General features: G+C 45.4%; 1 protein-coding gene across 3 annotated transcripts in view; it reads right to left on the bottom strand.

Annotated features, from left to right (window-relative positions):
- The window catches only part of LOC134225836 (protein sax-3), a 979605-nt gene that overhangs the window by 278884 nt on the left and 687824 nt on the right, over positions 1–12897 (bottom strand). For all 3 annotated transcript variants that reach the window (XM_062706210.1, XM_062706209.1, XM_062706211.1), the window contains one exon: positions 8581–8895. In XM_062706210.1, the coding sequence (XP_062562194.1) occupies positions 8581–8895 (315 nt within the window). The remainder of the gene's footprint in view (positions 1–8580; positions 8896–12897) is intronic.

Genomic DNA, 12897 nt, shown 5'->3' with positions numbered 1-12897 from the left:
AGCAAGTATTCTAGGTTGCTGGGATAACAAGTACCATAAAATCTGTACACGGCATGTGTCAAAATCAACTATGGTAATAATACGTGGCTATAATAAAAAGCTGGATAGATTTAAAAGTATCAAAGTAGGCTTCATATGAACGACAACAGAGAGCCACCAAAATATTAATCAAAGCAATCGTCAGTCAAATACATGTGGTGAACCATCGCAGACAGGAGTGATAGTTTTAGACTCCCGCTTGCCTATTCATACAATAAGCTCCACAAATTTCTTGTCGAACGTTGAAATACGAACACACTTCTTGTCGAAATTTAAATGAATCAGTCGTTAAAATCGGAATGAGTTTCTTGTCAAAATTCAAATCTTTTCTTGGCGAAATTCAAAAGAACGTTCCGTCGACATTCTAATGAATTTCATGTAGAAATCCTATCGAATTTTCCGTAGTGTTTTGAATTAATTTCTAGTTAAAATTTTACTGAAGTTTCCGTCGAAATTTAAATGAATTTCTAGTAGAAATTCTTTTTTTTTTGTCGAAAATCGACCGAATTTCTTGTCGTGAATTAAACATAGTTTCCATCAGAATATTATTCGAAGTTTCCGATGAAAATCGTACGGTTCTTCCTTCCAACTGAAACGATGTTTCGTGACAAAATTCAAAGACATCTTACGTCGAATTTCAAACGAATATTCCTTCTAAATTGGAAATAACTTACCGTCAAAATTTGAATGAATTTCTTGGCGAAATTGAAATTATATTCTCGTCGAAAATAGAACGAATTTTCGTGTCGAAATTCTAGTCCGAACTAGAATTAATTTCCGATGAACTTTTCGTCAAAATTGGAATGAATTTGGCCGTTTGGCCGAAAATATTATTTCGTTCGACCAAATGACATTTTTGGCCGAATGAACTGTTTGTTCAATCGACATTTTCAGCGGTATGACCCGTTCGGCCAAATGACATTTTCATTCAAATTTCCCTTTAAGCCATAAATAATTGCTGGATTATTGACCTATTCGGTCGAATATCTTTATCGGCTGAACTACATTTGTTACTGTATAATACGCCAATATCGTTTGAACAGCATTTTCGGTCAAATGATCTCTTAGTTGCGTAATCGCTTTTCGCCAAATGTCCAGTTTTCAATCCTATGTCGGTTTCGGTTTCGGTTTTGGTCTTATATATTCCGCCCAGATGGGTTTGGTCTAATGATTTATATGGCCAACTGGCATATTCGGCCGAATGGCTCACAAGATCGGCTATTCTTTGTGAATATGACACCTGTACAAGATCAAGGAAGACAAACGCGCCCTTGTTTTTCTGGATTGATGGTGAGTGCATGATGGGCGACGATTCAATTGTTGAAATTGATCGTAAGGCTATTGAGTTGCAATGGAAGTTTTGGTCTACCCTACTGCAGGAATTAATTTCAAGTAGGTTCCGGAAATGGGGCCTTCCTTAGCCGTGCGGTAAGATACCCGGCTACAAAGCAAGACCATGCTGAGGGTTGCTGGGTTCGATTCCCGGTACTGGTCTCGACTTCCCTGGGCATAAAAGTATCATCGAGCTAGCCTCATGACATACGAATGCAAAAATGGTAACTTGGCTTAGAAACCTCGCAGTTAATAACTGTGGAAGTGCTTAATGAACATTAAGCTGCGAGGCGACAATATCCCAGTAGAGAGTGTATTGCCAATGAAGAAGAAGAAGAGGGTTCCGCAAAAGAGCCTGGGAACATTCGAATAGACATGTTTTACGAGACGATTATGATTTCGCTATCTCACCCAACATCGATAGACTGCTTCCCACCATTAGTGACCCCTTTTTCTCACTAATTGAAACCCCCACACAACAGGTGGTGCCGCCTTACCACCACCCACCAGTTAACAGCAGCGATTGTTATCCTTTTGCCGTTCAGTTCTCCCTCGGACCACAACGAAACATGTTTGCCATTTTACGGGTCGCGCGAAATCGTATTCGCAACAGGTGTGCCACCGGGATCGCCAACCTAAGGCACTTTTGGTCGATTGATGGTCCCGGAGGCGGGGACGGCATTTGGTTTTTGGATGTTTTACTATTGTTTGGAGGTAAGAGTTTTCCCGAAAATAAAATTTGGCGTAAATCGAATCTCTCGTTGACACAGGAATTCGCAGTGCATCCACGTCGAAGTGGACCCACGAGCGGAAGATTCGCATCCTCACCAGCTGTCTCTTCGGTTATCAGACATTCGTCATTTTGATCCAATTGTTCAACGCGCTCAGTGACGATGCGAACGACGTGATCAATGTGGTCCAAGAATTGATCAAGTTTGTGGGCTTTTGCATTTGCATCATGAAAGTGGCACTGTTGCACGTGCTCAAAGAACCGATTTCGACGTTGATAAGTTTTATCACGAATAAACGGATCCACTCTGGGGACGCATCATTCGATGAACGCGAACAGCAAAAATTCAACAAATCTTCCCGCCTTCTGGTGCTTTCGATTGGCGGATTGATCCTCACGGACACGGCTTGCCTCTCGATTCCCGCGGCTGCCACCGAAAGTGTTTTGGGATTACCTCCTCAGCTCATCTGGACTGGCAAGGCCGGTTATGTTAGCGCATTTCTTCGGTTCCTTTTCGTCAATCTTATGTCCATAGGTATTTATCCCAGGTTTTTCAGTAACCTGGCTTGCACTGGCATTCTGCTAATGGGAATGCGCACAAAGCTGAGGATTTTGGCGCACCGCTATCGGCAAATGTTAAAACGTGTTGACCAGGGTTTGGAGTATAATTTCGAACAAGTTAATCAAGACATAAAGGAAGCGTCAGATCAACAATTGGAGTATTGGAGGTAGTGTAGATCGGTTTTTTCGAATGGTTTTCATCAATGTCTCACTCGAGTATTTCAGGCACTTGCAAATATTGAAAGATGTGATTTCTAAGACATTCTTCCTGATGCACTATTATGCAATCTTCTGCATTGGAACATGGCTGTTCGTAGCCAGAGCCGTAGGGTGGAATGTAATGGGAGGTGCCATTGTAGCAGCCGTTGTCATGTTGTTGCTCGAGTACTATATGTGGAGTCGCTGGGTGGAATCTCTTCAGGACGAGGTACAATCTATTTTTAACTTCTTTTTCGACATGTTGATGGTTTCCTTTTACTATCGATTTCAAGGCCGATTCTATCGGACAAATTTTGTTCGAGTTTTGTGCTAAAACTCCGTACCGTCAAGAGAACCATTCGCAGTACCTCGGATTGAGAGCCTCTGTGATGATTATATGGATCAACTGTGCTAACGGATTGTCGATGAGCTGCTTTGGACTGTTCGAAATATCATCGGCAACATTTGCCAACACACTTAATATTGCCTATTCGGTGTTGATGTTTCTGGTTAATGCGAGTAACTAGAATTGAAGGTCAGATAATACTGTTTGAATGTTTAAAATATATTTTGCACTAAGTTTCAAATATATCTTTGCTGTTTCAAAACTCTCCATTGCTTTTCTATCTAATTTGAACGTAAAGAAAAGTATTGAACAAATTACTACAAATTGAAAAATAGTATGTCCTGAAAGGATGCTTCCGAGCCTCTTGAAAGGAAGCTTCCGAGTCTCTTGAAAGGAGGCTTCCGAGCCTCTTGAAAGGAGGCTTCCGAGCCTCTTGAGAGGAGGCTTCCGAGGCTCTTGAAAGGAGGCTTCCGAGCCTCTTGAAAGGAGGCTTCCGAGCCTCTTGAAAGGAGGCTTCCGAGCCTCTTGAAAGGAGGCTTCCGAGCCTCTTGAAAGGAGGCTTCCGAGCCTCTTGAATGGAGGCTTCCGAGCCTCTGGAAAGGAGGCTTGAGGCCTCTTGAAAGGAGGCTTCCGAGGCCTCTTGAAAGGAGGCTTCCTGAGCCTCTTGAAAGGAGGCTTCTGAGGCCTCTTGAAAGGAGGCTCTGAGCCTCTTGAAAGGAGGCTTCCGGGCCTCTTGAAAGGAGGCTTGAGCCTCTTGAAAGGGCTTCTGAGCCTCTTGAAGGAGGCTTCCAGGCCTCTTGAAAGGAGGCTTCTGAGGCCTCTTGAAAGGAGGCTTCTGAGCCTCTTGAAAGGAGGCTTCCTGAGCCTCTTGAAAGGAGGCTTGAGCCTCTTGAAGGAGGCTCTGAGCCTCTTGAAAGGAGGCTTCCAGCCTCTTGAAAGGAGGCTGGGCCTCTTGAAAGGAGGCTTCCGGAGCCTCTTGGAAAGGAGGCTCTGAGCCTCTTGAAAGGAGGCTTCTGAGCCTCTTGAAAGGAGGCTTCCAGGCCTCTTGAAAGGAGGCTTCCTGAGCCTCTTGAAAGGAGGCTTCCAGCCTCTTGAAAGGAGGCTTCCGAGCCTCTTGAAAGGAGGCCTGAGCCTCTTGAAAGGAGGCTTCTGAGCCTCTTGAAAGGAGGCTTCCGGGCCTCTTGAAAGGAGGCTTGAGCCTCTTGAAGGAGGCTTCCGGGCCTCTTGAAAGGAGGCCTGAGCCTCTTGAAAGGAGGCTTCCGGGCCTCTTGAAAGGAGGCTTCCTGGAGCCTCTTGAAAGGAGGCCTGAGCCTCTTGAAAGGAGGCTTCCGAGCCTCTTGAAAGGAGGCTTCCTGAGCCTCTTGAAAGGAGGCTTCCAGCCTCTTGAAAGGAGGCTTCCGAGTTCTTGAAAGGAGGCTCTGAGCCTCTTGAAGGAGGGCTTCCAGGCCTCTTGAAAGGAGGCTTCTGAGCCTCTTGAAAGGAGGCTTCCAGGCCTCTTGAAAGGAGGCTTCTGAGCCTCTTGAAAGGAGGGCTTCCAGGCCTCTTGAAGGAGGCTTCCGGGCCTCTTGAAGGAGGCTTCCAGGCCTCTTGAAAGGAGGCTTCCGAGCCTCTTGAAAGGAGGCCTGAGCCTCTTGAAGGAGGCTGAGCCTCTTGAAAGGAGGCTTCCGAGCCTCTTGAAAGGAGGCTTCCGAGCCTCTTGAAAGGAGGCTCTGAGCCTCTTGAAAGGAGGCTTCCTGAGCCTCTTGAAAGGAGGCTTCCTGAGCCTCTTGAAAGGAGGCTCTGAGCCTCTTGAAAGGAGGCTTCCTGAGCTCTTGAAAGGAGGCCTGAGCCTCTTGAAAGGAGGCTTGAGCCTCTTGAAAGGAGGCTTCCGAGCCTTTGAAAGGAGGCTGAGCCTCTTGAAAGGAGGCTTCTGAGCCTCTTGAAAGGAGGCTTCTGAGCCTCTTGAAAGGAGGCCTGAGCCTCTTGAAAGGAGGCTTCTGAGCCTCTTGAAAGGAGGCTTCTGAGCCTCTTGAAAGGAGGCTTCCGGGCCTCTTGAAAGGAGGCTTCTGAGCCTCTTGAAAGGAGGCTGAGCCTCTTGAAAGGAGGCTTCCAGGCCTCTTGAAAGGAGGCTTCTGAGCCTCTTGAAAGGAGGCTGGAGCCTCTTGGAAGGAGGCTTCCAGGCCTCTTGAAGGAGGCTTCCTGAGCCTCTTGAAAGGAGGCTGAGCCTCTTGAAAGGAGGCCTGAGCCTCTTGAAAGGAGGCTCTGAGCCTCTTGAAAGGAGGCCTGAGCCTCTTGAAAGGAGGCTTCCGAGCCTCTTGAAAGGAGGCTTCCAGAGCCTCTTGAAGGAGGCTTGAGGCCTCTTGAAAGGAGGCTTCAGGCCTCTTGAAAGGAGGCCTGAGCCTCTTGAAAGGAGGCTTCTGAGCCTCTTGAAGGAGGCTTGAGCCTCTTGAAAGGAGGCCTGAGCCTCTTGAAAGGAGGCTTCCGAGCCTCTTGAAAGGAGGCTTCCGGGCCTCTTGAAGGGAGGCTTGAGCCTCTTGAAGGAGGCTTCCAGGCCTCTTGAAAGGAGGCTTCTGAGCTCTTGAAAGGAGGCTTCCTGAGCCTCTTGAAAGGAGGCTTCCAGGCCTCTTGAAAGGAGGCTCTGAGCCTCTTGAAAGGAGGCTGAGGCCTCTTGAAGGAGGCTTCCTGAGCCTCTTGAAAGGAGGCTTCTGAGGCCTCTTGAAAGGAGGCTCTGAGCCTCTTGAAAGGAGGCTTCTGAGCCTCTTGAAAGGAGGCCTGAGCCTCTTGAAGGAGGCTTCCAGGCCTCTTGAAGGGAGGCTTCCGAGCCTCTTGAAAGGAGGCTTCCAGGCCTCTTGAAAGGAGAGCTTCCAGGCCTCTTGAAAGGAGGCTTCCGGAGCCTCTTGAAAGGAGGCTTCCAGGCCTCTTGAAGGAGGCTTCCGAGCCTCTTGAAAGGAGGCTTCTGAGCCTCTTGAAAGGAGGCTTCCAGGCCTCTTGAAAGGAGGCTTCCAGGCCTCTTGAAGGGAGGCTTCCAGGCCTCTTGAAAGGAGGCTTCCTGAGCCTCTTGAAGGGCTTCCAGAGCCTCTTGAAAGGAGGCTTCCGGAGCCTCTTGAAAGGAGGCTTGAGCCTCTTGAAGGAGGCTTCCGGGCCTCTTGAAGGGCTTGAAGCCTCTTGAAAGGAGGCTTCCCGAGCCTCTTGAAAGGAGGCTTCCGAGCTTCTTGAAAGGCGGCTTCCGAGCCTCTTGAAGGGCGGCTTCCGAGCCTCTTGAAGGGCGGCTTCTGAGCCTCTTAAAAGGAGGCTCCCGAGCCTCTTGAAAGGAGGCTTCCGAGCCTCTTGAAAGGAGGCTTCCGAGCCTCTTGAAAGGAGGCTTCCGGGCCTCTTAAAAGGAGGCTTCCGAGCCTCTTGAAAGGAGGCTTCCGAGCCTCTTGAAAGGAGGCTTCCGAGCCTCTTGAAAGGAGGCTTCCGAGCCTCTTGAAAGGAGGCTTCCGACGAAATGGAAAATAGTTTCTTGAAGAAATGCGAATGAATTTCTCATCGATATTCAAATAAATTTCTCGTCGAAATTCTAACGAACCTTACGTCAATGATCAATGAAAATTCGAATGAATTTGTAATCAAGATACAAGTGAATTTCTTGTCGAAACTCGAACGAGTTTCTCCTTGAAGTTTGAATAAGTTTCTCGTCAAAAATCATATGAAATCTTGTCAAAATTCCAACAATACACCGTTGAAATAACTCTCCGTCATAACCGAACGAATGTCTTGTCGAAACTCAAAAGTGTTTTCCGTTGGAATTCAAATCAATATCTCGTCGAAACTAAATTTCCATCGAAAATCGAATCTCGAGATTCTCGTAAAAATTCGACTGAATATCTCGTTAAAAATTAAATGTTTTCATCGTCACCGAAATTTAGAATGTTGTTTTGCAAAGTTTGAATCGATGTTTCATAGAAATCCTAATAAATGTTTCGTCGAAATTCTGAAGAACTTGCCATTTTTTAGACGAAATTCAAATGGAATTCGACTGATTTTCGTCGCCGGTGAATTTGAAATTGTTTTCTTGTCGAAATAGGAATGAATTTCTCGACGAGATTAAAAAAAACTCGTCGTAATTCAAATGAATTTAAAGTGTAAATAATTAAAAATAAAATTTCTTAACTTCTTGACGAAATTCGAATAAATTTCTCGTCAAAATTCATATGAAATCTAATCAAAATTACAATAATACAACGTTGAATTTTTTTTCGTTGAAATTCAAATAAATTTATCATCGAAATAGGTGCTTTCCCGGATTAAGGTAATGGTGGATGTGAATCTTTCTTTAAATGCAGGTGCAAGCCCGTATAAACGCAATGGTAGATGTAATTCCTTCTTAAAAAGTAGGCGATTGCCCGAATTAAGGCAATGGTGGATGTGAATTCTTCTTTAAAAGCAAGCGCTTGCCCGGATTAAGGCAACGATGGATGTAATTCCTTCTGTAATCAATGGTGGAGTTAGTCCTTTTTTAAATAGGCGATTGGCAAAATTAAAGCAATGGTGGATATGGTCCCTTTCTGAAAATAAGGCCCTTTTAGTTTCCCTATAAAGCTTCTCCTCCAAATTAAAATGAATTTCTCTTCGAAACTAGACTGAGTTCCTCTCCGAAGCTCGTCTGAATTTCTTGTAGAAATTCAAACAATTAACATTCGGAATTTGAACCAATTTCTTGCCAAAAGTAGAACGAATTTTCCGTCCGAATTCGAATTATTTTCTAGTCGAAATTCAAATTAGTTTATCGTCGAAATTTGAATGATTTTTCCATCGAAATTTGAACTACTTTTTCCATGGGAAAACTGTCAAAACGTACGCAAACGTATCCATTGTGTTTGGCCCATTAGAATGAATGAAGTCTGGTGAGGCCTGGCAGGAGTGTGGCGATGATGAAAACAAACTATTTTTATTGTTGGGTATCAAATTTGCTGACTGTCAGATGCAAGGCCAATCAAAATAAGGTATTCCAAAATAAATATTGTATGGAAAAATTAGATAACCATACTGTGCAGTAACCTTGACGCACTGCGAAATCGTGTTCGAGATTCGACTGTGATAATCATTTATTCAGGGTAAGTCTAAATAGGAGTAAATGTCGCAATAAGAAAATGTCTACAGTTGACACAATTGCATTGCCTATTGCCTTGTTTCTTACACGCCAAATGAAAATATGTAATTAAAATGAGACAGCACTGACAGTGGCGTCACAGAGATGACGAGGTCATAAATCAGAACCAAGCATAATTTTCTCGAACCCTTCCCGAACTCGTTCCGTGCCTTAAAAAGAAACCATCATCGTCAGGAACAACATGTTCATTTTCCGTTCTCCGTTCGGACAATTAACCCACCACAACACGCCCCGGGCACTTACCTTGCACGGTCAGCTTGCCGGAGCTACTTTCCCGGGAGCCCACCATGTTCTGCGCGATGCACTGGTACCGGCCCTCGTCGGTCGGCCGTACGTCACTGATCAGCAGATTGCCACCGTCCACGATGCGCACCCGGGCCGGTTCCTTGCCCGAGGCCGAAGCCGGCCGAAAGTCGTCCAGCTCCAGCATGATTTCGTCCTTCCGCCAGCCGATGGTGGGCTCGGGGTTGCCCTTGGGGGCACCACATTCCAGCAGGGCCGTTTCGCCGGCGGCCACCCGGGTGTCTTTCGGTTCCACCCGGAACTCGTCGCGAAGCACTGGAAATTGAAGAATAGGGAATACAGTCGTTAGTCATAACAAGTTTTGCTGAAATTGAAATTGACAATCGCCGTAATGGTAATGTTGCGAAGAAGCCAGACACGAGTGACATTTGCAGAAAAGTAGAGCACCGCGAGCACGATTTGTTCTGAGACAGAGTTCTGTCTCGTGGCGTTGCGGGAGCAGTGCACCGTGCTGGTCGTTGGTCCTCAGGCGGCAGTGACGATGCGACATCGACGATGACGGTGGATCGAGTACTTAGTTGTCTCATGTCGAGTATTAATTTGCATAATTATTTATTACAAGACTGAGCAATTCAGAACAACACTTTCCGCGTTCTGGAAAGTTGATTAATTTTTTTTAGTTCGTTCGCGGAACATGGAGATTGAATTGTATCTTACTGAAGGCGCGCGAGTGCATGAAATTTAATTGTTCACAAACTAAAACTTAATCATCTTTACTGTAAGCAAGACTACAAATGTGAAACAGCAATTAAGTTTTGCATTGCGAACAGGAGAAGTCTCCACCTTGCAAAATATCAACGGAAATATTCCAAACAGTATGTAAAAGAAGTCGTAGTCCTATGCCAGAAAGTGGGACCGATCTTCTATTTTCCCCGAGCATAATTGAGTTGACAAGTGAGTGGATGTCACCGTTGGCTCTAGGTGGTGTAATTGAAGCCGCCGCCCTCCTTCACGTCCTCGAATCATCATTACCAGCCCGGTTTGGTCCCATCGATCTCCGCACGGCGTATCAGTTTTATTTACCGCACAGGCAACCGCTTTCTGCGGTGAGCCGTTTATTCAAATGAAATTAATTTATTGGACGTAACGAAAGTGACCCGGTTTTCCAGCCGTTCGACGACGGTAATCTTTCGATATTTATTACTGAGTGCCGTTTTATATCCCCCGGAGGTGTCCGGCCATTAGACGGGTTTTGTGGTCTGGCCCTAAGGGTCTTGCCAAACGAAATTTCTCATTCACCAACCGGTGAAAGATCGAATTGCTCTGTGCCCGTCACAATGCGTTGGGAGTCAACCATTTGTCAGCAATCAGTTGACAATTGAAACCTTTGAAATGGCTCATATCTCAGATATCGAGAACAATAATCTAGCCGTGAACGAAGATCTCTTCTCTCGGATTGTATAACCGCTTGTAGTCTACACGCGGACTGTGTGCGGAATCTACGCACAACGTATTTGTGGTTTCATCAAATTTATCAAATTGCAAAACAGAAACCACAAGAAAAAGAATGTGCCGACGACGGCATCAACTACGGGCGCGCATTGCAAGCTGCTTGCTGGTCCAGTGCCCAGGCCCCAGAGCGAAATAATCGGTAAGATGGAGCAGGCAGCTTTTACCACTGTTGGGTTTTATTTTTCTTCTCATTTTTGACTTGCCCAGCTCGGTGCAGTTGATGAATGCGTCAGGTCTGCTGCCGGCAGACGGCTCACGGCCCACGAAGGCGCCAGGGAAATGCAAATTGCACCACGCGTCGCACAGTGGGACGAATTTAAAACCAGTGCAAACAGCGTTCCATGGGTGTCGCCGAATGCAATCGATTGATTTCATTTTAGACACTATTTGACACTTTTCGTTAAATCACAGTTGCACGAGCTGAAAGGGCATTTACGGTGTTATATTTATTTACTCTCGACGATGTATGAAGTTGATATAATACCATCGTAAAAGCATGCTTGTGGTATTTAACGCATACGAGACTGCATAAGGGATTTCGGACCATATGGGCTTTGGAAAGTTAACATGTCTAGTGGCTAAAATAAAAACAGTGCGTAAGGTTTCTCTTCCCATGATTCTTTTTTAATCAATTGGCATTTAGTGGAACTGTTTCCTTTTCCACCTCACTGATCATATGTTCATCTCAACGCGAAAAAGAAAACATAGCACAAATTTTGTCGCTTCTTGATGCTAACCTAAGATATGCTAATATTGCTGCCCACTATTCACTGCTGAATTTTGTATAGCATTCAGTTACTTCCTGTTTAAAGGACAATCCTAATCGGGACATTGATGCGAAACCTACTCTCACCGGTGATCACAGATCTGGTGATGGAAATCCTGATGGACTCAGTAATCAGAAGCATAAACATTTCCCATCCCAGTGATGAAGAAATATGTTGATGACCTGATATTAGTGATCCCCAAGAATGATATTGAGAAAGTAAAAACAAAAGAAGTTTCATGAAAAATGCAATTCACGATAAAGGTTGAAAAGGATGGGAAATCGAATGGGACCAGTATGGCACCTAAAAATATGATTCATTGGGCGAAGAATTGACATGTGGTACCTCGCTGTGGCAAGTGCGCCGAGCAAATCAATGGATCAAGGAGTCAGCTTGCGGTGTGAAAATGTCTGGCAATCAGGAGCGCGCTACATCAAGTTCCCAAAAAGTGTTGAAATACTCAAAATTTACATGAAGATTTCCACCGCTTCAACCTAACTATCTTCAAAAATATAAACAGTGCGTCCAAATATTAACTTGGACTTGCCCTTCATGAACAGTTTGTATCGTTTGTTTGTCTCAACTGCCCAGATATTTTTCAGATTAAAGATTTTGCTTCTCTGCTTGATCGGCCAAGAAGGGTATATGCAGTGATATGTGCATTCTATACATCAACGGTTCTCAACGTGAGGTACATGTACCCCTGGGGGTACCTTTGCTGGCCCCAGGGGGTACCTCGGACAAAATTCCGTAATGGCGGACGTATTACAATTCCAATCAAAACTCATTTATGATGTTATGATACTTGAATTTTTTCATTTCATAACTTTGTCTTAAACTTGTTAGTAATATGCATGGCGATAAATTAATCAAAGTCAATTGAATCCTGCTTTTAACAACCAGCACAGTGTATGAGGGGCTGCGGAACAAAAGATCAAAAGGACAAAACTTCGAATTAACAAATTAAAAAAAAACTCTTCAATGCAATCTACCTGATCGAAACAAAATGTTGAATAATATGTTAAGAATATGCTTCTGAACTGAAATCTAGAGTCTAAAGGTTCGAAAGCCTCCGTTTGAAAGGCATGGAGGCTTTCTTCTTTTTTTTTCTAATAGCTCGGTTGCCACGTTGCAAAAGGATTGGAAGCGTCCTTCTACGTTTCTCGGAAGTAGCTCGGAAGCATTCACAAATAAAAATATGTTGTGGTTTTTAATGCATTTCCATGCACATATTAGGAGCATGCAAATAAACATAATAATCCATCGAACTTACTGTTCTTTAAAATCTAAGTAAACTTGAATTGTTCTTGCTTGTAAAATTCATTGCAATTTTACACGTTGTTGAATTTTCAAAACTATTTGCCATGTTTTTCAAAGCAGCTCGGGAGCCTCCTTTCAAGAGGCCCGGAAATCTCCTTTCAAGAGGCCTGGAAGTCTCCTTTCAAGAGGCCTGGAAGCTTCCTTTCAAGAGGCCCGGAAGCCTCCTTTCAAGAGGCCCGGAAGCCTCCTTTCAAGAGGCCCGGAAGCCTCCTTTCAAGAGGCCGGAAGCCTCCTTTCAAGAGGCCCGGAAGCCTCCTTTCAAGAGGCCCGGAAGCCTCCTTTCAAGAGGCCCGGAAGCCTCCTTTCAAGAGGCCCGGAAGCCTCCTTTCAAGAGGCCCGGAAGCCTCCTTTCAAGAGGCCCGGAAGCCTCCTTTCAAGAGGCGCCACGGCCTCCTTTCAAGAGGCCCGGAAGCCTCCTTTCAAGCGGCCCGGAAGCCTCCTTTCAAGAGGCCCGGAAGCCTCCTTTCAAGAGGCCCAGAAGCCTCCTTTCAAGAGGTCCAAAAGCCTCCTTTCAAGAGGCCCAGAAGCCTCCTTTCAAGAGGCCCGGAAGCCTCCTTTCAAGAGGCCCGGAAGCCTCCTTTCAAGAGGCCCGGAAGCCTCCTTTCAAGAGGTCCGGAAGCCTCCTTTCAAGAGGCCCGGAAGCCTCCTTTCAAGAGGCCCGGAAGCCTCCTTTCAAGAGGCTCGGAAGCCTCCTTTCAAGAGGCCCGGAAGCCTCCTT

The sequence above is a fragment of the Armigeres subalbatus genome, chromosome 3 (assembly GCF_024139115.2).
Source record: "Armigeres subalbatus isolate Guangzhou_Male chromosome 3, GZ_Asu_2, whole genome shotgun sequence".
Taxonomy (NCBI): Eukaryota; Metazoa; Arthropoda; class Insecta; order Diptera; family Culicidae; genus Armigeres; species Armigeres subalbatus.
This window is presented reverse-complemented; position numbering and strand designations above follow the sequence as displayed.